General features: G+C 43.7%; 1 protein-coding gene across 1 annotated transcript; it reads right to left on the bottom strand.

Annotated features, from left to right (window-relative positions):
• Nucleotides 1-933: 933 nt before the first annotated feature.
• Nucleotides 934-23,119, bottom strand: sec16a (SEC16 homolog A, endoplasmic reticulum export factor). Its single transcript, XM_069673308.1, has 31 exons — nucleotides 23,085-23,119; nucleotides 17,952-21,370; nucleotides 17,698-17,849; nucleotides 17,183-17,271; nucleotides 16,905-16,998; nucleotides 16,511-16,709; nucleotides 13,872-14,049; nucleotides 13,631-13,773; nucleotides 12,441-12,502; nucleotides 11,157-11,295; nucleotides 10,817-11,059; nucleotides 10,634-10,731; nucleotides 10,455-10,536; nucleotides 10,229-10,346; nucleotides 9,992-10,103; nucleotides 9,276-9,381; nucleotides 9,027-9,167; nucleotides 8,832-8,945; nucleotides 8,524-8,728; nucleotides 7,620-8,080; nucleotides 7,438-7,485; nucleotides 6,032-6,193; nucleotides 5,866-5,946; nucleotides 5,680-5,736; nucleotides 5,464-5,590; nucleotides 5,239-5,376; nucleotides 5,044-5,126; nucleotides 4,665-4,736; nucleotides 4,200-4,259; nucleotides 2,589-2,657; nucleotides 934-2,502 (listed from the first exon to the last, which is right to left on the bottom strand). Exons 2-31 carry the CDS (start codon nucleotides 21,294-21,296, stop codon nucleotides 2,428-2,430), a joined length of 7,053 nt encoding a protein of 2,350 aa, XP_069529409.1. The 5' UTR covers nucleotides 21,297-21,370; nucleotides 23,085-23,119; the 3' UTR covers nucleotides 934-2,427.
• Nucleotides 23,120-25,026: the final 1,907 nt, after the last annotated feature.

Genomic DNA, 25,026 nt, shown 5'->3' with positions numbered 1-25,026 from the left:
TGCTTGGTCAGGCTCATAAAAACACTTATTGCGTTACATTTTAATGAGCAAGTTTTCACTGCTAGTCTTGTTTAAAGTAGCAGAATGGTGGCACTTTTCCATAAGTACATATAATAAGTGTGCGTAACTGTAACTGCTATCTGGTGGTGCCACTCATGTAACATTTACTGCTAGTTAGGTAACCCTTGTTTTGTCTCTCATGTAACAATTACTGCTAGTTGGCTAACCCAAGTTGTGCCTCTTGTGTAACATATAAAGCTAGTTAGCTAACAGAGGTTGTGCCACTCAGGTAACTGTCACTGCTAGTTAGCTAACACGTTTTGCCTCTCATGTAATTGTTACAGGTAGTTAGCTAACCCTTGTTTTGTCTCTCATGTAACAATTACTGCTAGATAGCAAAGCCAAGTTGTGCCACTCATGTAACAATTACTGCTAGTTAGCTAAATCTTGTCCTGACGCTAATAACATTTACTGCTTGTTAGCTAACCCTAGTTGTGCCTTTTGTGTAACATATAATGCTAGTTAACTAACAGAGGTTGTGCCACTCAGGTAACTGTCACTGCTAGTTAGCTAACACGTTTTGCCTCTCATGTAATTGTTACAGGTAGTTAGCTAACCCTAGTTTTGCCACTCATGTAACAATTACTGCTAGTTAGCTAAGCCACGTTGTGCCACTCATGTAACAATTACTGCTAGTTAGCTAAGCCACGTTGTGCCACTCATGTAACTGTGACTGTTAGTTAGCTAACCGAAGTTGTGCCACTCATGGAACAATAACTGCTAGTTAGCTAAGCCACGTTTTGTCACTCATGTAACTGTCACTGCTAGTTAGTTATTTAAGCATTAATGATTTAAGCTCAATGTTAAATGTAGGTCACTATTTTAAAGCACAAAATTCTGTAATGAATGAAACCAATGGACGCCTCTTTCAAAGTGCTACAGAGCGCAAAAAATAACTTTATTACCATTTCGTTTTCACCTTTTGATTTGCGGCATTTTCCGTCAAGGATTTCACAAGAGGAATTCTCATACATTTGGAGAAAACGATTATTTTCTCTGAAACAAATGGGGACCGTGTAAAATAATTGCCGTATGTCTACAAAATCTCTAAATCAGAAACATTTGGGTTGACAAATGATTGAATTAAAAATCATATCAGGAAATTTAAATGACAGGGGAGTGTTTACAGTATAATTAGCTCTCATTTTACAATTTAGATAAAGTTTTATTTCTCTGCAGAAGCCAATACAAAGGATAAGAATATTAATCCACATCATCTCTGGTGAATCATAAATGCATTTCTTCAAAGCTAATCAGAAAAATTAGTTGCTCCACACACACACACACACACACACACACACACACACACACACACACACACACACACACACACACACACACACACACACACCTTTTAGCCTACAGCTCATAAATACAATCAATCTGATATACAAATATTTGGATAGATTTATTTTTAGCGACATTTAAAATGCAGTTTTAAGCCCAATTCCTGCTGTTCTGATGACCACCCCTCGTTTCAGCGACACTTTCAAATTCCTCAGAGGAGAAATTGAAGCTTAACTTGGACGAAAGACACTGAAGCATCCTTGAAGTCAAGAGTAAATGATGGGCAGAGAGGACATTTAAATAAATATCTGAAACGGGCAGCATTAGCGTGCTGCAGACTTTCTCCAACTGTGAGGGTTGTGAATCCAGTACGAGCCTCTTTCCTGTCATCCAACATCCGTCCTTTACTCGAGGGCGACTGACGAAAAGCGAAAAAACACAGCAGACAATGCACTATTGACACGAATCATTCACACACAAATGCAGTCTCCAGTTGACAGAACACTGAAGAGCTGAAAATTCACAAAGAAGTCCACATTATAAAATTAAAAAGACTCCCATTTCCACTATCCATCACACATACAATCAATCAAACATGGACATTTGGACTTTAGACACACAGAGAAACCTGCGTTGATCATTCTGATAACAGTGTTACTTTTGAGGGGAAGCTGGACAGCTTAGAGGAGCAAAGTATGTGTTGTATACTACATGTTGCCTTCACGAACATACATTTTGAGTATTAATGCATCTGGGATAAACCTTTACATGTGTGTTAAAACTTTTTATACATCAGTCTGTTTTGGATGCAGGAGAAAGCCCTTCAAGAAAACGCTTTGTTAAAAAAAAAGTACACCAGTGACAATTACTGAACCAAAGAAAAAGATGAAAGAGTGGTTAAGCTCTTGGACAAAGATCAACGTGATGGACACTAAGACTGATTATGCTCTTCTTAGGTGCGGGCAGAAAAGAAAGGTCCTTTAGACAGAGAGCAGTATGTCCATGTGCTTCATTTACTTCCAGGAAGGATATCACTCTATTCAACAAGTCTGTTCACACAATCTCTCTGCAAGATGGTGTTTACTTCAACACTGGGTACTGACGCTGGCCGCCCAATCGACCAGAGCGGTGTCCTCCTCCTGATGGTGCACTTGTCTGGGAAAAGAAGTTAAAAAATAGGTGAAAGAGCTTTATGAAGCGAAAGTGGAGACAAACAAAGAGGGCAACTCCTCCTTCCTCACCTGTGCAAACTGTGCAGGGTTATAAAAAGTGACGCCTCCAGCGGGTGCAGTTACCTGGGCAGGATGACTCTGCAAATAACAAACATATAGTTACTACAGTGTGTGCAGTGGTTTTATCCGGATACTTCCATGGAAAGAGACGAGGAGGGATGGATTGGCAGTATTATAAAAGAATAGTCAAGGAAGAGTGATGGCAAAGAGGGCTTGGATCCACTGTGAGGCAGCATTACAAACCACTGTTTCACTAGTTTTAGTAACCATGCAAGCCACATGAGGGGTTAATGAAGCTGTGTGTCGTCATGACAACAAGCAAGGGAATCCTGCAAGTGTCTCCAGCATGCATCACTAACAGTCCGTCTGCAACCATGCTAGAGGCTCTGTGGGGCTGTACAGCGGTGCTTTGAGCTAAATGCTAAGATCAGAACGCTAACATGCTCATAATGATAGTTTATGGATTGTTTACTCTGTTAGGGACCTTAGTTTAGCATGTTAGCATGCTAATAATCACAAAACACCAAGTACAGCTGTCATTACCTTTTCTGATGTATGGTCATAAACAAAATTGTTCAAATCATTGACTTAATTATGAACGGCAGTGAAGAGATAACCAGAATAGAAACCTGAATGTCTGAACTTAAAGACTGTATAAAAAGATGGAAGACATGATAGCTCCCTAAAAAAGAAGCCAAAACCTCTCTATCGCCCCCTGCTGACTGGCTGCAGTATAGGTCATAAAACCCGCCTCCTCCATGTTAACAGATGGGACATGAGTCAAACTATAAAATCAAAATACACGTCAAATAAAGGTTTATCAAACATGGTTTCTGTCTTTATAATTAGTTCTTATCATGCTGATTTAGGTCCAAGTGTTTTTAATTAGTTATTTGATGCTGTAAAAATGATGATTGACAGCTCTGCTGACAAATACGGCTCCTGCAGCCGATCTGTTCCGGATAAGCAGAGTAGAGGAGGATCGGCGAGAGGAGATGTAACTAAAACAATCACTACAGTCATTGAAGTTTCCGTTCACCGTTAACCTCAGACCAACATAAAGAAGCTGTTCTGCTGTTAAATACGCCGACGTGTGGGATCCTTGCTGGGGTTTTTTGGTTAGCGGAATTGGCTACAGCGGCTCCACCCACAGATCTCCAAAATGACGCCACCATAGCAAGATGGCAGCGCCCGTCACGAGGGGCTATTTTGGCTTAAATTTTGCACGAGTGCAGATGAGGATGCGTCGTCCATCTATACAGTCACCGGTCTGAACCAAATGTCAAGCCAATCCATTCAATAGCTGTTGAGACATTTCACTAAAAAACAGAAATGTCAACCTATTGTTGCACTGGAAAAACCACAGAGTAATGCCGCTAGCATGCTGACATACAGTATAGGGAATTCATAATAGGCTCGGATCAGTTTCAATTATATGTTAGAGTTATGTTAGTAATGCTGGAGACAGCAGGCAGGAAGGTGAGCAGGCAAACATCCTAGCATTGACGGACGGTGAAGCGCCAGGTGCAAAACTGTGAAGCGTTCTACTTGTGATGTGGGGATCTGTGTTGGTGGCATGTGGGGGTGAGAGTGGACCCTTTGAGGCCCAGCTAGAGGTACCTGGTTTAAATGCTGACTCACTTCGCGTGATAAAGAGCTCATTGAGCTAGAACGTGAGAGCTGAAGAGAGCAGGAGGGAAATAAACAGAAGACAACAAAAACACAAACCACAAACCCAGATTAATAAACTCTCATGCATTTGATTAGATCTGTTTCCACGATACACCAGTTCAGAGTGAAAATAAATAAACCAGCGTTAGGAAATTATGAAAAACCAACATGGACAGAATTAGATTATAACAGCAAATGGAACAGAGGTTTTAATTTTTATTACGGATGCGCATTTAGCATGATAATGGGCAAAGTTGACATGCATGCATTCTCATGGCCTTTTAAAACCATCCTACGATAACTTTGACTGATGTAAGAAAGCAAATTGCCAATCTGGTTGTTAGGGCGTATAGCTTCATGATTCAGAGGTGGATTGATGGAACTGTAGGAGCTGATAGGAACAATTTGTCTTACCTCCCCGGACTGTGAGCCGTCAGGCACAGGCGGACCTTCTGGAGCAGGTGGTAACAACGTCGGGTTGAACATCTGAACAGATTCAGAAAAGAGCAACAGAGGAGAATGAGTATGGATGAGTAGAGCTTCAGCTTTGTGCTTTGTGTTGACTAGCTTAAGTACAGCAACAGCTGCCATTAACTCTTACAACATTGCCTTTCATATGACATGCAGGTTTCTTTTTAATCTTCGGAGCACCGTTTGAAGAGGAAAGCTTCCGTAAAAAGGTCCGACTTATATGAAAAACGTTGACCTTTTTTATTGCAGAGAGTTACACAAGAAGATCAATACCATTCTAACGTCTTGAAATAATATCTCACCAATAAAGATAGATAGTTACCTGTGGAGCAGCGCTGGTGTTTGGTGAATTCTGCTCCTGGTTTCCTCCTTCACTGCCCTCTAGAGGTTGTTGATCGTCAGGAGCTTTAACAGATATACAGAACAATATTTCAGTGTTTCTATCCTCACTTATACAGTGGCTCTGTAATTTCTAATCATCCTTTAACTGAATTTATTCATTCGAACTGAAACTCACCTGAACTAGGCACAAATAGGTTAGCAGGCATGGCCATCGGTGCCAAAGGGGCAAAGATGTCTGCAGGAGCAGGAGCCAATCCGCCTGGTTTAGAGGTTCTACTGGGGTTCAGAACATCCACGTATCTGCTCCTCGTGCCTGAGAAGAAACACATGTAACTCAATCACGCAAGTCAAGCATGGTGTTTGTAAAGCAAAACGCCACAGTGTAAAGCCCTCATCTCACCCGCCCTCCTGGAGAACATGTTGACAGGAGGACCCATGCTTGGGGGTCCTGCAGGCCCTCCGGGGGGGATGCCAGGCATCTGAGGCATCATGGGGAAGCCCGAGGGAGGTGGTGGAGGAGGTTTACTCTAACAGATTATAAAACAAATGTAACATCAGAACTGTTGTAGTTGCTCACTTAGCTTAAAACTTAATTTGACTTGAAGACTGTACAGACCTCCTCTTCCGGCTCGTTCAAGTCGACCCATTTCTGCTTCTGTTCATCCCAAACAATCTGACAACAACATATCGCTCTAATCAGTACTGGTCATACGCAGAACATGTACAAAACCTTTGCATAAACATAAAATCAATATAGAGGAATGTTAAAACAGGACCTGCACATATAACAGCTACAACTTACAGACTTATTTTTATCATCTGGCAAGTGAGCCTCATTCTTCCCCTTCCCATAAATCCACCTCATCAAGCCACCAAGACCACTCTGTGGAAGAAGAAACACACTGGTGACCTGTGAACACTGTAGGAGTGCTGATTCGAGATCTGCACGCAAAGATGTGAATATGAACCTTTTTAGGAGAGTCCCTCTTGGCTTGTTTGACTTCTTCTTTGCGGGGCTGTTCGGGGATCGAGGGAGGAGGTGGAGAGACCTGCTTGACTGAGTTGCTCCGCTCTCTTCCGCCAGAGTGAGTGGAGGATACAGAGTTGTTGCGAGAGCGCCGTCCTGTAACCTGGAGACCACAAAAATGAATCATGTATATATACACACACATTTCTTTAGAGCCTTAATGCATACATCCATGTCTTGCAATGTATGTTATACAGTATGTATGTGCATCTTGCCTCGTTTTTTATTTTGTTTTGTTTTTTTGCTGAGCCGAAAGAGTTTTGAAACCATTGCACCCCTACCAGTTGCAAAATGTGCGCGCATGTTTGGTGTAGTGGAGTAATACAGAGAAGAGGAATGTTTTTTACATTGGATTGTCAATGTTGCTTACTGCTACTTTAAATACCTGTATAAGAGGAAGAAGGCAAACCCAGGATTGGTTTCCAACCTAAGCTGACGTTTACAGGGTTCCCACTCTTTTTAAGAAATCATTTTCCAGGACCTTTCCAGGAGTTTTCGGGACAGCACTTGCTCTCAAACGGTCATATCATTTACCGGTAGGCCTAGTACTGACACATTTAACCCCAGTTTTATTCCTCCTTTTTTTGATGATGCAGGGTTCATGATGAAGTGTCTCAAGCCCCTTTTACACTGCCAGTTCAAGGCGGGATTATTACACCTGTCATGTTCTGTCTTCTGTGTAAAACGCACAGAGGCGCAATGATGGAACGAAGTCGTTCATTAAGCCTACATCTATCCAAGTTACACCTGAAAGGACATAGCAATGTATTGAAAAAAAAAAAGGTTATAAAATTCAAGTGTCATACTTTTCTATCGTCTTTCAGTTAATTAGAAAGCATCTAAAGGCGGCGATCTTACACCCCTCGCAGGACTCGATTGTGAATGTGACAGCTCTGGGAGCTCTGACTGGAGTTGAAGCGGCAAACTTGTGCTGAGCGTGGGGCTAAATTTAATTTAAATTTTCCAGGACAACATGAAATTATTTCCAGGAAATTCGGTCATTTTAATCAATTTCCAGGTGTTTTTTACAGGACTGGAAAACTAGTCTCTAAATTTCCAGATTTTCCAGATTTTCCAGGACGCGTGGGAACCCTGTTTTATGATCGTTCTCTATCACTGTCAATTTCTTCAGACACATTTCTACTCCTTGCTCTAGTGCCGTTTGTGTGTAATTTTCTTAACTGGAACCTGTCGACAGGCCTAAAAAATTACGAATAACCTTCTCACAGATTGTCTGATTTGTTTTGTAGGTGTGCAGGCATCAGTATTTAATTAAGACAGTTTCAAAACCAGTTAAAACTCCTCACAGAAAGTATTTTAACAGTTATGTATTGAACACAAACGTACCATATGCATGGAGGATTGTGAAGTAGTCCTCGATCTCCTTCCTGGACCCTGCAGCACCAAAAAAGACAGATTTACCATTTTTTCTTGAATGTAACACAGAAACAATTTTACTTCTATTGACAGAAAAATTTACTCAAAGAAGGTAAAAGGATATTTCAGTTAATAATAAGCCAAATACTGACCATGTGAGCCATTTGGTCATAGAAGTCATCCTGGGGTGTGAGGGAGCTTCTGGGAGGGGAGGATGATATCTGTTGACTCATGTGCATCTCCGATGGGGGGTAGGCATGCTGCTCTGCATGTGGCATGTGCCCAGGAGACGGGGGCATGTGCGGAGGCATGTGGAGTGTTGGAGGGTTCATCCGTATGGGTGAATGCTGCACCTGAGGGGGCATGTGTGCTGACATTTGGCCCATTTGAGGAGGTGGGGGACCAGAATGCTGATGGGCTACTGGGTACATGTCTGGCTGCTCAGGTTGAGGCTGGAAGGGAGGAGGGGCGAAACCAGGGTCCTGTGGAGGGTAGCCTGAGATGGGGATATGGCTTGGTGGGCCAGAGGGGGGTACTGGGTAGAACTGGGGCACTTCATTGGAGGGTACAGTCTGAGGAGGAGCCATCCCGTCTTGGAGGATGGAGGTGGGGGCTGCGAGAAAGTAGAAGAGAGGAGATTGGATGAGTTTTGAATTGTGCTCATAGTAAAGAGAAGTTAAAGGTATAATCTCGAAGAACACAATGGTGATTGAGGCTATGGCACACTGATGAAATCTGTTGCATTCGCATTTAATCTACTATGGCTGAACAAACAAAGAAAAGATGGATGACTACAGATACAACTTCAAAAATAAGTGAAAATCCAAAGAAAAAGAAACAAACTTGACGCTCAGATGAAGGCAAACACTCTAAAAAGGAAAGCAACTGTCAGCGAGGAAAATCAAGGGTGAAAACTGGAGCCAACCGTGGATGTCTGGTTAAATTGGGAAGCCAGATGTCCCCGCAATTACCGTTTATCGTCATAAGGTGCTGCCAAAGAGAATGAAACTGAAATCTACGAGATTATAGCTTTAAAAAGACGACCACAAGACACACCTGGAGGCATCAGCTGAACGCCCTGCGGTGTAGTTCCAGGCAGTAAGGAGCTCATTAGTGGGTTGTCAGCTGGGGCGTGGCCATCCAACTCCACAGGCATGCTGTAAGGTTCAGCTGGACTGGGATGGTCCATGTCCGAGCTGGGGCTGCTGCACTCAAACTGTGTAGGAGTTGTTCTGTCCTCGTTGTATATAATTGCGCCCGTCTTAAAAAAACAAACAGAGGAGGATAAAGATACCGTAGATGTAAGCTTAACAAGGACAAATTCAACATCAAGTAAAATGTCTCCTGTATTTCCTTTCCCTCACCCTGATCTGCCCATCAAGCTTTCTGAGGTGGATCAGCCATTCAGGCTCATTGAACAGCTCCTGCTCTGGCTTCTCCTTCAGTTGTGGATCAAAGAACCGCAGCTTTTCAGACATCTGTGAACAACAACAAAAAAGTGAAAATTAATTATACACATCTTTACAGAGGAGCTTCGTACAATAAGACTGAGTGCATACCTGTATGATCTGGCTTATGAAAACAGGAGAGTAGTAGGAAGGCTGCATGAGGACGGTCCTAGAGATGACTTCACAGTAGTGGAAGGCCTGAGCGCACAGGCCTGCCTCAGCCAAACGGCATGCATAGATCAACTTGAACACCTAATAAGAGAGCAGTGCAATAAGTTACAGGGTCTTTAGGAGGTATGTACAAGAGGCAAACGGTGTGTTTCGGTTTATTCACTTATTTGAAACACCAAAAAAACGTACCTGGAAATTGGGTAGTGAGCACGGCAGGGAGCCCAGAGACTGAGCGTACTCATAGGCCTCAGTCCTCTGGATCGCTTCATTGGTCGCAAACTGGTAAAAGGGCAAACTGAAGAGAACAAACAAAGAGAAGGTTATAAACGTGGCATACACTGTAAAATTCAGTGTATAAGACGCACTTTCAACACATTTTTTTTTGCATCTAAAAAGTGGGCTGTGTCCTATATTCCGGTGTGACCAATACACAAGTATAAAACGTAGAGAGGTATGCTATAAGTCACAACTCTGCATTCAACTGTTTCCAGGTCCAAGCCACTACAACGTCTCCTAATTACAACATGCTGCAGTGCTGTTTTGTGTTTTCCTCTCCGTTTTAAGCGAGGAAAACTAACATGATCGTTGCTAACGCTTCACAGACATGCACCGTCATGATCGTCATTGCAGCCGCCACCCTCACAACAATCAACGTTATGGGAGGCGGCCAGCTACTGCTAGCTACAGCACCCATAGCTAGCAGGATTGCAAACTCAACATGGTGAAAACAGACGGTAGGCTGTAATTTGTGTGTGTTTTGAATACATTTAAAATGAACAGTGTTGAAATAACTTGTATTCACGTTTTTATTAATAAATAGTTATATTCCAGATTTTACGGTACCTGCAACATGTTTTGCGGGATAAATACAACTCTTTATGTGTCTGTGTTTATGTGTCTCTTACCTGTGGTTGGAGCCAATCAGAACCATCTTGGTGCTTTTCTTCGTGAAAACTCCCAGACCAACTTGGGCCATCAAGTAGCAGAAGTGTGCAGCATCAACCAGCCCCTTGGAAGCTGCAAGAACACAAAAGTAACACAGACAGAACGTGAGGCAATGTGTTTGTCAAGGTAAATTACATATATATATACACATTAATAGCTCAGCACAGTGAGAGACTGCCACTTAGATGAAATCCTACCGAGAGTGTCGCCCATGGTGGTGATCGTACGAGGGTCCAGGTCCAGGGTGTGTGTGAGGTTAGACAGCACCATGGCCAGGTGAGGCCGCCAGTCACCCCACTTCTCCTCTCCGCAGCACTTCAAGAAAACAGAATATGTCAACTTAATAGGAATACACTATGCAGGGTCTTCTGTTTTAAAAAGGAGCGACGGGTTAAACAGATAGAGAGCTAAAGCAGTACTTACAGTGGCTGATGCAGGCATCCTCCCTGACATCAGCTGGTACACTGTCTGGAGGGGGTCATTGATGGGCAGACTGTTTGCAAACCTAAACAACAAAGAGGGATAGGTTGAATCATACATCCATAATCTGTTAAATCCATCAGAGAATAAAGGCGCAACCAAGTTTATGTCACAGCTGTTACCTTGTCATGACACGTGCATGTGTCCTGTTGTCCATTTTACTGGCTAACAGCAGCGCATGGCCCCAGAGCCCTCCTTTCATAGCTGCTTCTAGTGCATCCTATTCCACAGACAAAGTAACCCATTTCAGATTTCTCAACTTTTAAATGATGATGAATTGACAACAGTTAAAAAACCTTTTTTACCTTTTTGCGGCCAAACAGTAGCAGCTCCCTGAAGCGTTCCGTTTCCTTGCCAACGTTCTCTGGGACGGTCATAAAGGTGTCGGACAGGAGGGACAGCGGTCCGGCTCCTGGCTCCTCCTCTGCTCGTTCCAGAGGTTCATTGTTGAAATCAATCAAGTTGGCTTCGTTAGGACTTTTCCCCGGCAGCCAGACGGAGCGGTGCTCCTTCAGCAGCAGGTCAGCGATATCTGTGCCGACTACAGTCTTCAGAAAACACACAGAGCGTGAGAGTGAGAAAGCTGTTTCAGGCAAATCGATAAAGTCTCTTCTGACGCATTCCCAGTTACGTGTGCAGTCTTACCCCGTTCTGTCTACAGAGCAGCATGATGAAGTCCCAGAGCAGGCGGGCGGAGTCTCTGTCCAGCAGGTTGTTGTCACGTGAACACTCCAGCGCTTTGTTCTGGGAGAACTTTATCACGTCCACTTTATGGGTCTCCTCTCTGATGGACAAGATGCAAGATTGTTTAGCAGTGACTGGTCAAACCTGTTCTGTCTAATATACACTGACATGAAAGAACTAGAATGTAAATACTAGAAAGTTCAACACTGTTGTAAACAGGTTGTTCAGAGCAAACTTTCAGATATCAGTAGAAACCAGTTTGCTTTGGTGTGAGATACAGAGGCGAGGGAAGTCAGGAAGTAACGTGGGACAGACTAATGCATTGATGGTTTTAGTGTCCTCATGCCATGTTGCTGTAATTGAAGTAAAGTAATTCGCTACATTTGTTCATCCATCAGTTACTGAGTAAAATATTCATCTACGGATATTACGAGCTAGAAAGAGAACTGATTTGGACCAGACACCATTCAAATGCATCGCACCAAAAACAGGCCAATCAGATCAAAGTGTCATGCATCACGTCAAAACAGCAATGCCGGTTGATTTTCACTAAGTCATATGCGAAGAAGGAGAGCTGGGCTGCAACTACCCGGGCCTGATGTGTAACTCGAATGAACGATGAATGGGACAGAAGTGAGTTCGGATGAAACAACACCTTTGACACAGACTGAGGCAAGTTTTTTGTTTAACCATCAGCCGTTAGATCGCTCTCTTCAAAGCCATCCGACTCCATTAAGTAATTTTACCTCTCAGAACACTGGACTTGCTGGTCTACCGCTGCCTCCTTATACAATAGTGTGTTCGGAAGCGAACTTACCCTTTAAAACTCCACAGTAACACAAACTAACCGATCGAGGCAGTGGTGGACAATCGGCAACCCCTGTGTTCTGTGAGGTCAAATGATTGTTATATAGAGAGCTATATAACTGCTGTTTCTGGTTAAACAAAGGATCTTTAACAAAAGGTCCATCTCTGGTCATTTTGACACCAGAACATGTAAACACAGGGCCCAGGTTTGAAAATAACAAAGTTTAATTTTATTACATTTGCATAGGATGCATGTGAAAGGTAACCTTGGACACTTTTTACTATGACTTTGACAATTTCAGTCAACATAACTTCTACTTGAGTTGAATATTTCAGCACTCTTTACACCTCGGTCTCATGTAATATTTCAACCATTTTCCTTCAAAGGTTATTGACTCAAAGCTATTTGCGATGGATAAAAAGGGCAGATATACTTACTTTACAAGAGGTCCCGGAAAGACTCGCAGTTCTACCTGATCTGGGGTGTCCTGCAGCATGGTCTGAAAACACAGACATGGTTGAAAAACGCTACTTATTATGGCAGAAAAAACTGTAACTGCAAAACTGTTAGATGGTCATCTTTAAGTTCTTTATAAATGTACAAGGAAAGCTTTCATTGTCTGACTTTTTCCTGTCAGGCTGCGCAAATAGAATACATAAGGATTCATACGTTTTCAGTCCTTTTAGAGGGATTATTAGTCAGTAACTAGCCCTCTCAATGGCACAGCAGTCCATTTATATCAACAGTATGTCAAATACTGATAGCTAGCCTTATCCAAGAAATAGAATAAGACCAAGGAAAAGAAGATGAAAAAAAATAGAAGAACAAGAACAAGAACAAGAACAAGAACATTAAAGCCACATACACAGGTATTTTTCAAACAGAGTTTTCCCCCCTTCGATTCCAAAAACACCCCGTCCACACAAGCAAGGTTATTAAAAAAAATGGCCAAATGAAAACGCAAAAACACAACAGAAACTCTGTCATGACAGACCACCAACAGGCAGCATTTTAACCCAGCCATGCAAAGAAGACAAAGAAAATCGCGGCCAATCAAAACTCTGAAAAAATCTTTTACCAGATGACTACCTGGACGGCTGCAATGGCGCATCGAGGAAGGGGGACGATAAATCAATATAGTGGACGAGTAACTGTGCAAAGTCCTGTATGTAAAAAATGTAAAAACTCGGAATGTCACCTCATTTGTGACGCCTAGCAAAGGGGATAACAGCGTACAGCCTGACGTCACGAGCCAAAAACACCGTTAACCTCATCTACACGTCTCTGTGGAGTCTTCACCCTGGCCGGAGTTTTAAAAAAAGATCCGTTTTCAGTGACCTAAAACGGAGTTTGTGAGTGGACGAAAGGCCAAAACGCAGAGAAAAAGTTTTGAAAAAACCCGTGTACGTGTAGACATGGCTTCAGAAGAAGTAGCCCTGAAACAAAAACTGCATGGCAATACTGTAGTTGAGGCGGGGGCTATTCTGTTACTGTGTAGACACTGAAACACTGTTGATACATCACATCCTATGACATGAAAATAGTGTAAAAGCATAAAATTAGCACAATTAACCAAAACTCTTTATAGCAAGCTGCTGATACAAAGCTAAATCTGTTAAAAATTTACCTCCATGTTGTGGATATCAACGAGAGCAGGCTGTCCAGCTGAGGGGAGATTGGGCAGAACTTGCACCAGATGACCACCGGGTCCAAAGCGGGCACAGCGGTGCGGTATGGAGAACTTCTCTGGTGTCGCTGGACGAGGAGGAGCTGGAGGGAAATCATCAGTCAGACTTTCTACACAACAGATGAACCAGTGTCTAATGGTCATAAAGTAGTGGTTTTAAGCATTAGGACAGTGTGCTTACGTTGCTCAGGGGCAATCCACGTGCTTTCTGTGGGGTACTCAGAGGGATAGAGGTACTGGCTGTAGTTCTGGGAAGCATCAGGCTGGTTGGGGTACTGCCCATAAGAGTAGTCCACAGTAGATTGTGTGGCGTCACAGGCTGCTGCCACTAGGTCAGGCTGGCTTCTGTACACCTGGCTCTGCAGCGAGGGAAGACAAACAAAGGGTACGGTTATTATCAAATGTTATCAAATACTGTGAGCTCCACAAAGGCCAACAACAAACAGCTAAGAAACTTAAAAACTAGAGACTAAGGATGATGCCACATCATTTTAGTTTCACATGACTGGGATAATTCTGGAAACAGTGTTAGTGCTGAGTAGATGGTGCAGCACTTATAAGCATAAAAGAGTAAAAGAGGAAGGAGGATAATTTAAAATTTCAACAGGTTTTTCACTAAAGGTGTTATGAGCACAAAAACATTACAGGTAGCCATCATCAGCTATCCCACGTCCCCACATATAAGCCATGTTTCGACCATCCTAAAACTATCAAAAATCTTAGGAATGAAGCAGCTGAGAGCCAGGAGTGGTCATGAGACTGCTTGAAAGCATAGCTTATAGTAAAGGACACTAAAGTGAAAGTAAGAGCCATGCTAAAACATAAAAGTAACAGCTCCACATTTAAGAAGATACACTTCTTTGCTTTCTTGCACAGGAAGTAAATAAGAAGATCAATACAATTCTGGCGTCAAGGAATATTAAAATAGGGAGTTGTCTCCAGCCTTTATGCTAAGCTAAGCTAACCAGCTGCTGTGAGAATATCTGAAAAATGTAATAAGCATACAGCACTGTAGGAGAATGGTCTGAAATTAACACCCTTAAAATAAACCAAGGGAAGATGAAGAGCTTGTTAGAGTGCAGGAAAGTCATATTTGACTGAGCCAGAGAGAAGTAAGCACATACAGCTAGCGTCAACACAGTGAGCACATGAGTCATAAGGGTGCAATACGCAGCATTACTCACAAAATATCTCAACACAGCACTGTATATATTGAATCTTAACCCCTGTGTTTTGATACTTGTTCATCACATTTTTGTCAACAAGAATCATAGCGTGTTCTCAGCGCCAGGAGCAGTCTGTCACATGAGTATCAAGTATCTGAAATCTGAATCAAGCTTACTTCAAAACCATAAGCAGAACACTCAAATTGTAGGAAACACAATGTCCTCTGTATCTTTTCAGAAAAATCCTCAGCTCACCCATGACGGCATTAAAGGTCACTTCAACAAGAACAGCACTCTTTGATGAAAGATGCTTAGCAATCAGGTTGAACACGGATATATGTTATACCCCTTTCCCACCAAAATTAGCATATTGACACGGGTTTTTCAGACCCGGGAAGACCCGCTTATAGATGCCGATTGTCTCTTTTCCCATTGCCAGTGGAGTATACTCCTGTCGATCTCTTTTCTGCTGCGTCACCGTCTGACGTCACAAACGCGGAGACAGGGTTAGTAAACAGTGAAGATGTTACGGTGGTTAAGTCTTTATTGTATCTATTATTCGTTCAGTCTGTGTATCAAACTCGGTGCCAACAAATTTGGAACGATGTTTGAGTGCTGCTCGGACGGAATTTGTAGCCGAGATGACAAGGAGTAGAAGTTACCGACAGAGCATAGCATCGCAACGGAAAGGGAGCGGAGGTTACAGTTGATGACACAGGTTTTAACTAGAGATAGACCGATATGGTTTTTTCAGGGCCGATACCGATACAGATTATTAGTAGTCAAGGAGGCTGTTAACCGATATTTGAAGCCGATATTCATTTGCAGTAAAAGTGAAAATATTGGCGTCAACATTTTGAATAATACAAACTCCAACACTTAACTTTGTTTAAATGCCTTTAAGCATATGCATCAGAGCCAAAATCACCCAGTTTTAAATTTACCCCTTATCGGCTGTCGGATTAAAAAAATAAAAATGGCCGATGCCGATATGTGTCAAAATGCCGAATATCGGCGCCGATAATCGACCCGGCCGATAATCGGTCTATCCGTAGTTTTAACGAGGCGTTAATTATCCGGGTCTACTGCAGAGTCATTTGACCCGGGTCTGAATCCCGTAACTTTTCCCATTAAGCAAAAAAGATGTAGTGTGGTGTAAGCTGTTTTTTTGACCAATGACAAAGCGGCTTTATAAACATTTCGCTGCATCGACATTGAAAAGCTGGACAAACATTTAAAAACTCCAGGCTTGTAGTTAAAATCAAGCTCAGGACAGATTAACACAGCATAGCCTGCCCTGATTCTCTGTCAAGTTAATGCATTAGATGGCATCTGTCTTTGGTAAGGGGGAGGACTGATGGGACTGGGGAGAGAAGCTGTACGGGACCTTTTTGGACACTTTAGTTTTCCTAAACAGAAACTACGTTCATTTGTGTTGTTGTATGTTTCTATCTATCTTTATCAAGCTTATATAGCCTGGAGTGATGGTGTCAAAAGAAGGGTGGAGGAACATTTTTGGCGTACAGGGAACATTAGCTATTGTCTGCCTTATGCTCAGAGTACATCTAAAACATGTTCACAAACAGGTCAGCCTAGGAACAAAAGTATTAAGGTTATGCCAGATAAAAGGAAGAGTTAAAATGCACAGACTTACTTGTTGTGAGCGTGAGCTGAAGCTGCTTCGTCTGCTGTGGTGACTGTGGGAGCTGTGCACACTGTGTGCCGACTGCTCGCTGTGGACGCTGCGTCGGTCAAAGTCATCGCCGTATGCTTCACCACGACGACGGTAATCATCGTCAAAACTGGCATCGTAACCGGGATAGTATTGCCACTGATCGTCGTAGCCTTCTTTCCTGTGGGAGTACAGCGTAAATAAAACGGCAACAATTTGTAAGGGCAAGGATTACAATATATATCATTTGATAGATTGTTCTGTTCTTATTCTATTTTATACAAGACACAAATAAATCTATAAGACAAATATCTATCAATGTGAGCAACAGTTTAATAAATGTGTCCCACTTATAGAGAGCAAATGTTTTTCTTACCTGGGAGGATACACCTGTTGATTATAGTAGTTAGACCAGTAGGCCTGGTCATAGTATCCTCTGTATCGCGGGTCATATTGTCCATAGTTGTATCCTTTACACAGAAAATATGAAGAGGAAGAAAAGGAGACTTGTATCAAAAACATCTCCATACACAGGAGAAGTCATGTGCCAGGTTAGCTTATTATTTCATAACAAATTCAGTGAATGTAAAAGGGTGACATGCATTCAGACTTACACTTGTACATAATGACAGACTTCAGCTGTGTGACTCTTACCTGCATAATCATAGTGCTTGGCGTATTCTGCATAATAGTCACTATAGGCACTTCGGTTTGCTCTGTGGTACTCGTCGGAATAGCCTTGCCTACGGGAGAGAGGTGAGATTTACAGGTCAGGGACAAGGACTATCTAAACATGCTTAAGAGGACTGTAAATGGTAAACTGGACTGGACTGCGCTTTTCTCTTCCGACCACTCAAAGCTGCTTTTACACTACATGTCACATTCACACAGTGATGGCAAAAGCCTAAGTGCCAATCTCCAACTGGATCTATGCCCATTCATACCCGATGGCTATGCCGCCGGGAGCAATTTGGGGTTCAGTGTCTCAAACCACCAACCTTCCGATTGAGAGACGACCGACTCTACCACTGAGCCACAGCCGCCCCGAATAAAACAAAACTTGACGTGGGTGATTCCTTGCCTTCTTCTCAATGTCCTCTGAATTGAGTAAAGAGAATTGAAAACTGCTTAAAGAAATGAACAACCAGTGTGAATGGTGCGACACTGACCTGGATGAGGGCCGGTCAGAGTACTGGCTGGTTCTGGAGTTGGGTCTCTCTGGCTGTGGCTCTCTGTACTGGTAGTTCGGATCACGGTAAGCCGCGTTTTGCCCTTCATATCTGCCATACCAAGGGTCTGATCTGTTACTGTAGGTGCCATCCTGAGAAATAAAAGCATTTGTAAGGGACTTTGTTAACATTTGACAATATACGAAGGAAGATGAAAACATTGACAAGCTGACAAATAAGGACTTTCAACATACTTGATAGTACTGCTGTGCTCTGGGATCCCCAGGTGGAGGTGGGTACTGGCCAGGTGGATATGCTCTGCTGTCTGGGAATTCTCCATAATTACCATAATAGCCACCATACATCGGCCCCGGCACTGCAGGAGGGGGTCCATAGCCTTGCTGGCTTCCAGCAGAAGAGGGTGGTCGAGGTGGCTCTGCGAAGCCTGGCTGAGGAGCCCCTGGAGGAACTGGTCCTCGAGGCCCTGGAGGGTTTGCAGCCGCAGGAGGAGGGCCACTCCCTGAAGGAGGAGCACTCCCAGCACTAGGCCCCTGTGCTGGATTAGGATACTGGCCGTGGAAAGATGGGGCTCCACTCACCGGAACAGGAGGAGCATTTTGTGCCTGCAGAGCAGCCTGAGAATCTGATCTCTTAGGAGGTTCTGCTGGAGGCGGCTGGCTGTTTGCTGCTGGTACCTGTGGGGCAGATAAAGAGGCCGGGGTCTGGACAGGGGCATTCCCTTTCACTCTTACCCCCTGCTGAGCATCTTTGGTGACCTGTAGGTAAAATCCATTACTAGACTGCGGAGACTCATGTAGAGAAGGGCCAGGTGCTTGAGTTTGGGCTTGTGATTGGTGCATAGAAAAATCAAGCAGTTCATAATTTGATGGCTGATTATGATTAGAGACATTAGCGGTCACAAGAGAAGCCGGCGGATTAACTTGGAGAGCAGAGTGGCTGTCCCCAACCAATGATTGGCCCCTGGAAAGCGGAGGGCGGACTGGCTGGGACTGCGGTGGAGCTGTGGTGTCTGACGATGCCACTTCTGTGTTGTCTCGGGTGAGATTGAGCGGACCCAGGTTAAAAAGTGAAGCGTTTAAGTTTATTGGTCCAGGGGCAAACAGTGGATTCTGATTAGAGGTTAATGAAGGTGGTTGGGAGGTATTGCCGCCATGTCCCTGTGCGAGGGATCTCACAGCTGGGGTAGTTTCTCTAAGGCTACTTTGACTGGCAGCTTGAGCAGGGATACTGGGGGGAATCACGCTGTAATTGGACACAGGCGGGGCAATCAAAACAGGCTGGCGGAGCGAGTCAGACACAAGGAGAGATGCATAGCCGAGGTTGCCTTGAGAGTCGGTCGGCTCGGCCTCACTCACCTTTGGTGGGTTCTCTAGGTTCTCAGAGTGTTGCTGTGACGTTGGCTGGATTCTCTGCGGGGGCTGCAGGTCCAGCGGGCAATCCTCTGGAGGTTGGATGACATCAGCACTGGGCTCTCGCAAAGGGGCGAGAACTGTGGGGGCGGCAGGTGCTAAGAGGATGTTAGCGCCCAAACTAGTAGGATCATTCTGAGCCCACAGAGTAGTGGCAGGGCTGTCGCAGGGCCTATTGGCTCCAAAAGCACGGGACGAAGGCCGAGAATGAGACAGAACCACCGGGTGTGTCAAATGAGGGACGGCGACTCCAGCCCCAGCAGGCAGGGGGTGCCCAGGGCCATATATATTCTCCATGTTATCTGGTGGCTGCTCCAGGTTGCCAGGAGTAGCATCTGAACCACCCTCCGCTACCATTTTAGCCCTATCTACTTCCGGAGGACGCACACCAACACTGTGTGAGCGCACAGGTTCAAAAGAGCTGTTAGCACTGGCCTGAAAGATACCAGTTGGTTTGGGTGGGCTCGGCGTGGGATGCCACATCTGCTCCAGGGAGCTCTGTCGGGCACCCATATCTCCAGCTGGAGAAGAGTCAATCTGCTCAAAGTAGCCTCCAGCTGCAGCAGACAGGTTAGCTTCATCAGTGAGACGTGGACTTTCTTGTTGGATAAAGGTACCTACTACTCCCTGATGCCGTCGCCCGCTCGTTCCACTTCCATGGCTCATATTGCTGTAATTGGACGACACACTGGCAGATCTCATTGGTCTTGGAATAGAATCTGGAGTCTCCAGGTTTGGCCCAGTTTCATACTGATCTACTCCGAGGGCTGTAGCAGCAGCAGGGCTACCAGGGGTCTCACTGGGTAATACCTCCTGGTTCGGGACACACTCCAGATTCTCAACATGGTCATACTGGGGCTCAGGTGGCTTCTGGGATGAAGGATTGCCATCATTCATGTATGGCAGGTGTGACTGATCTTGCAGAGAAGCCCCTTGGTAATCCAAAGGAACCTCTCCGTGGCCACTGTGGGCTTGCGGGTTACTGTGAAGCTGAAAGGACCCAGGAACACCATTGATTGCCTTATTTCTCTCTCCAGCCAGCGTTTCTTCATTTTCCACATCATTGTCTTTGAAGAACATTGAGAGGGTCCCAGAGTCCTGAGGGTATTGGAGGGGAGCGGGGGCAGGGGCAGAACTAGGCCCAGGCCCTGTATTGGACGCGTGTTGAGATCCAGCAGACTCAGGCCGGGGCTGTGGATGACCAAGGCCAGTCCCCATTTGGTGGTAGCCTGGGTCCTGTGGTGGTTGGTTGAACCATGAGTCCTGGGGGGCAGAGATCTGACTGAAATAGCTCTGAGTTTGGTAGTGGGAATTATGTTGTTGAGGTGCATTCGGGTCAGGCCATTGAGAACTAGGGGCCCTTACAGGGATCTGGGGAGGAAGAGGAGCTTGGGCCGGGGGAGGCTGTGTTGGAGGGGTGGGGGCGATGTGATGGGGTGATGGGGAGTGGGAGGGGTACATCTGGGTCTGTGGAGGTAAATTAAAAGATTGTTGTGGAGGGTCACTAGTAGGCTGGAAATAGTTCTGAACAGATGGAGGGCGACTTCCGTGATCAGGGACCCACTGAGAAGAGGAGGTGGTGGGAGGCACTGGCTGGAAGGGCACAGGCTGAGGAGGAGCCTGTCCTTGAAATTCCTGGTTAAAAGGTGTCTGATTTGGTGCGAGGGCCATGGCCCCAGGTAGAGGCTCTGTGCCCATTGATGGTGTCTGTTCTCTTGAATTAAAATAGCCCTGTTCACTATGCGAGGATGCATATCCTGCAAGAGTTGGTGCTGTGAAATCACCAGGAGATGATGTACTGTGAGGGTTGAACAGGGTCACCCCTGGCAGAGAGGATGGAGGGGGACCAGACGCAGCAGCTGGGACACCCTCCAGTGTCTGTGGCTGTGGAGGTAGCCCTGAGCTGGCTTGAGAGTACATGATAGGTGGGGCTTGCATTGGTGGATGGTTGCTGTTGGGTATTGTCGGGAGACCACCTGCAGCCATAGGGGGAGGAGCTCTAACAAAAGCAAAAGGGTCTGTCATTGGTTGACTTGTAGGTGGCATAGCGGCAGTAGGTACTGCTGCTGCCACATGCTTGTGAGGCCTGGTCCTGCGGAACATATTGGGCCCTGAAGGAGGAGGGCCAGATGCTCCTGGAGGTCCAGCCCGAGGAGGAGGAGGCTGCATGGCTGCAGAGCTAGCAGGTCCGAGGACCGGGTCACTCAAGTGGATGTCACCGAAGAGACTGAAGTCAGGCAAAGCTGGGTAAAGAAAAGAAAAGAGGGAGTGGTTTAACAAAAAAAAAAAAGAAGCTACACGTGCCACTGAAGGTCTTTACCACACCTTTATTTGTGTTATACTCTATGATCCTATTTAAGTAGGCCTAAATGTTACAACGTGGCAATTTTTACATGAGCTCAAGTGTATGTCACATAAAAACACACAGTAATTTTTTGAGTAGAACACAAATGACTGTCAGTCTGCCTGCAATGGATTTACATTTAAAACTGTGTTTATCTTACTCGAACAACTAAATTAAAACACAATTACTAAAAAACAACCAGCATTTATATTATTCTGTCGGGAAAAATAAACCTAACTTAAGAAACATGCCACATATGAAGAAAATACCACCACTTAAACAAGTGGTGCATAGAGCACTTATATAATAATATCATATAAAAGGGCACATGATGAAAAGTTGAGCCCTGTCCATTACCCAAACTGTTCTCAGAGCATGGATATGGACATCACTAAAAAAAAGGGCAGCTGACAAGCAGCAAGGTCATTTTTCAATAGCAGAGAAAGATCATACATTTTTAAAGAGCTTATTAAAAAAACACCTGCTTTGGATCATAGACAGCTTTTGCCAGAAGGTTTAACATTGTAAACAAGATAGCATAGTGCCTTTGCAATTCTACTTCTTTTATTAAGAAGTAGAACAGCTGACCTTAGATAGATAAATAGAACAGTGATCATATGATTAATCCTCTCTAAACAGGAAGTAGCTCTTGTAACTGTTAACAAACAAGTGTCATATAAAACCTGCTGCAAACTTTTGTATTATGTGTATAACTCTATTACCAACTCTATAGAGACATGCCACAATTACATGCATTGAAGTGTAAATCCGCTCATTGTGCCCTGATGGGACTATTTGATCTATCAGAAACACTTTGGATCTGTCAGTTTAAAGTCCAGAGAAGCTCGCATGAACTGGCACCTTTAACTTGAAATGATAGTATTGGAGATCAATGCCACAGATAGCTAGTTGGCAGACAGTCGTGGCCAGGTGAGCTCCAACATACTAAGGTGATCCCGGATCTTCCCCCGGCTTATAGACCCACCAGGAGCCGTTGCAGCCCCCTGAGCTAACGTTAGCGCCGCTGACATGTCAACTAGCTGACAGTCAACAAACTCACAAAGTTAGCCTCATAAGATATACGACTTCTTACAGGTATAGCACACTTGTTGTACTCTAACCGGTGACTTGTTCTTATTGGATTGACACAACATCAAGTTAACGTTACATATTAAGCTGCCTACGAGGAAAGGTCCGGAGTGCTTGGCTCTACAGCTAACGGTAACGCTACATTGCTCTACATGTCCTAAACGCCATATCTAGTTAAACAGTGATATCTAAAGCTGCCCGTGAAGCTAAATACCACCCAAACCAACTAATTTGTCCTTTTGTATGTGTATTGTACTGACAGGAGCACACGCCAAGCTGTTACAGGTCCTTTGCCACTCGTCGAGTACAATTTAGCAGGTTCACAGCCTGGTCAGCTAGCGTTAGCATCGATGCTGCTTAGTTAGCATTGCTAGCTACCTAGCCTATGCTAGCAACAGGGGTAACAGTTACGTGCCAGTTGTAGATACAATATTTAAACGTGCAGAGTAAAGCATTGTAAATTATGGCATGTATTTACTCTTACCCGATGTCGGAAATGTGTAAAGATAAATATAAATTCTTACAAATGTGCAGGACAGTGAGTCTGACACACCGCCACCATCTTCAATGAACACATCCTACTAGGCTACGTGTACATGCAGCGTCACGGGCCAAACAACCGTTGCGTCATCACGGGGCGGGGCTTGATAAAGGTCATTTCTGTGTATTTATCTGAATCAATTTCTGTGCATCCATGAAGTTAATGATTTATTACACTTTTATTTATCATATTTATTGATTTATCACTCCATATTTTTTTTTTATCCTTCAACAGGAATCCAAATGGAAACCAGAATGTGGATCCTATGGACACGTGAGTAGAGTGGGCTTGCAAATTATCTTGACAGCAGGTGTTTACACTCAGGTGTGGCCCCCTAGATACAGGCAGTTAACACACTATAAATGAACTTTTTGTAGGTGGTGTATACAATAGGGCACTAGAAGAAACAGGGCAGGAAAAAAGGCAGACCTCAAATTATTTAGCCTAGTGGCTCTCAAAGAGTGGACATGTTGTAGTTTTAATAGCTAATGTTGGAGTGTTTAGTTGTAATTTCAATAGCCTTTATTTTTATTTTTATTTTTATTTTATTTTATTTTATTTTGTCTCTAATTTTATTATTTTCTTACGGGCTTAAGGGGGTGGGGTGACAGATGTGTGATGTCATATGTGTGGTAAGCTACTGGATGCCTAAATTTCACTCAGGATGTATATAACGTATATAAACATTAACTAGTAGTATAATATGATAAAATAGCCTTATTGTACATATAATAGTAATATGTGATATATAATATGATACAAACAGAATTTCCCATATCTAATATTTGTCTATTATAAAGTGAAGATAAGTGTGCATGTGACACAACAGATGATTGTATGCAACCAATGAAAATGCACTATGGGCCAAAAGATAACAATAATCAAAGATAACAAACTGCAGACATTTAAAAGCATGCAGGCAATGTTGACATTGAATTTGTCCACTGGGGGGCGATACGGTACTATGAACATATCATCCACTATCCAACTGACAGTCAAACAAAAATCAGTTTTTTATGCTGTTTTTTCTTTAGATTCACTGCTACTTAGTGCCATGCAGCTAGACATTTTATTCTAGCATGTGGTCCAACAGTGAATAAAAATACAGATTGGACCCCTTAATATACATTTTTTTTATGTTTTGGCAATTCATAGTTGATACTTTTTGGGTTAGGTTCCCAGATAAGGAATAAGGGAACTTAAATCTGAACTACATGCATTTTTCTGGTTACAAATATATTACAAAGATAGGTGTTTGGGATCTGTGATTGATTTGTTTAAATACTGAGGTTTTGTATTCAAATGAAGAATTGTAATTACAGTAATAGTTCTCCATATTTCAACTTTTCCTGCAGCCAACAGTCCCTTTAAATGGGCAATCCACTTGGCACGTACATTTGAACAAACATCCGTCATGCCCTGTTTACATGGAAAAGTTCTTGAAAAGCTGTGGGCAAACAGCACAAATGAGAGAAACCACACACTTTTACTGCAGAGGTTCAAACACCTTTGATACATGCAGATTTACCTCCTGTTCACACACCTTCTGTTCCTCTTCTTCTGCTCAGACTTGTCAACCGAAACCCATGCTCCCACCAGACTGTGTCTGGAGACTACGGGCCACGGGGCAGGTTGGAACAGACCTTCACGTTTACACCTAAAACCCCCTGGCTTGTCCTCCCGGTGCAGGATGAGTGTGTTGAGTAATCCTGAAATCCATGTGTGCGAGGCCTGGAAGCTGCTGAAACAACTTGTCAGCTTGTATCTCTCATTGTAGAACAAAGATGCATTACTCAACAGATTTTCCCACGTTATTCAAGCTTTTAGTGCATCGAGATGATTAAAAAAGTGTTACAAATTATACTTATCTCTTCCTATGTCATACATTTCTGATGTTATAATGTCACATTACAACAATCTCTTCT

Source organism: Semicossyphus pulcher, unplaced genomic scaffold (assembly GCF_022749685.1).
Source record: "Semicossyphus pulcher isolate SPU_LCO1_2020_fin unplaced genomic scaffold, fSemPul1.0.p SCAF_22, whole genome shotgun sequence".
Lineage (NCBI taxonomy): Eukaryota > Metazoa > Chordata > Actinopteri > Labriformes > Labridae > Semicossyphus > Semicossyphus pulcher.
Note: the sequence above shows the minus strand (reverse complement) of the source record. Positions and strands in the feature narration are given on the sequence as shown.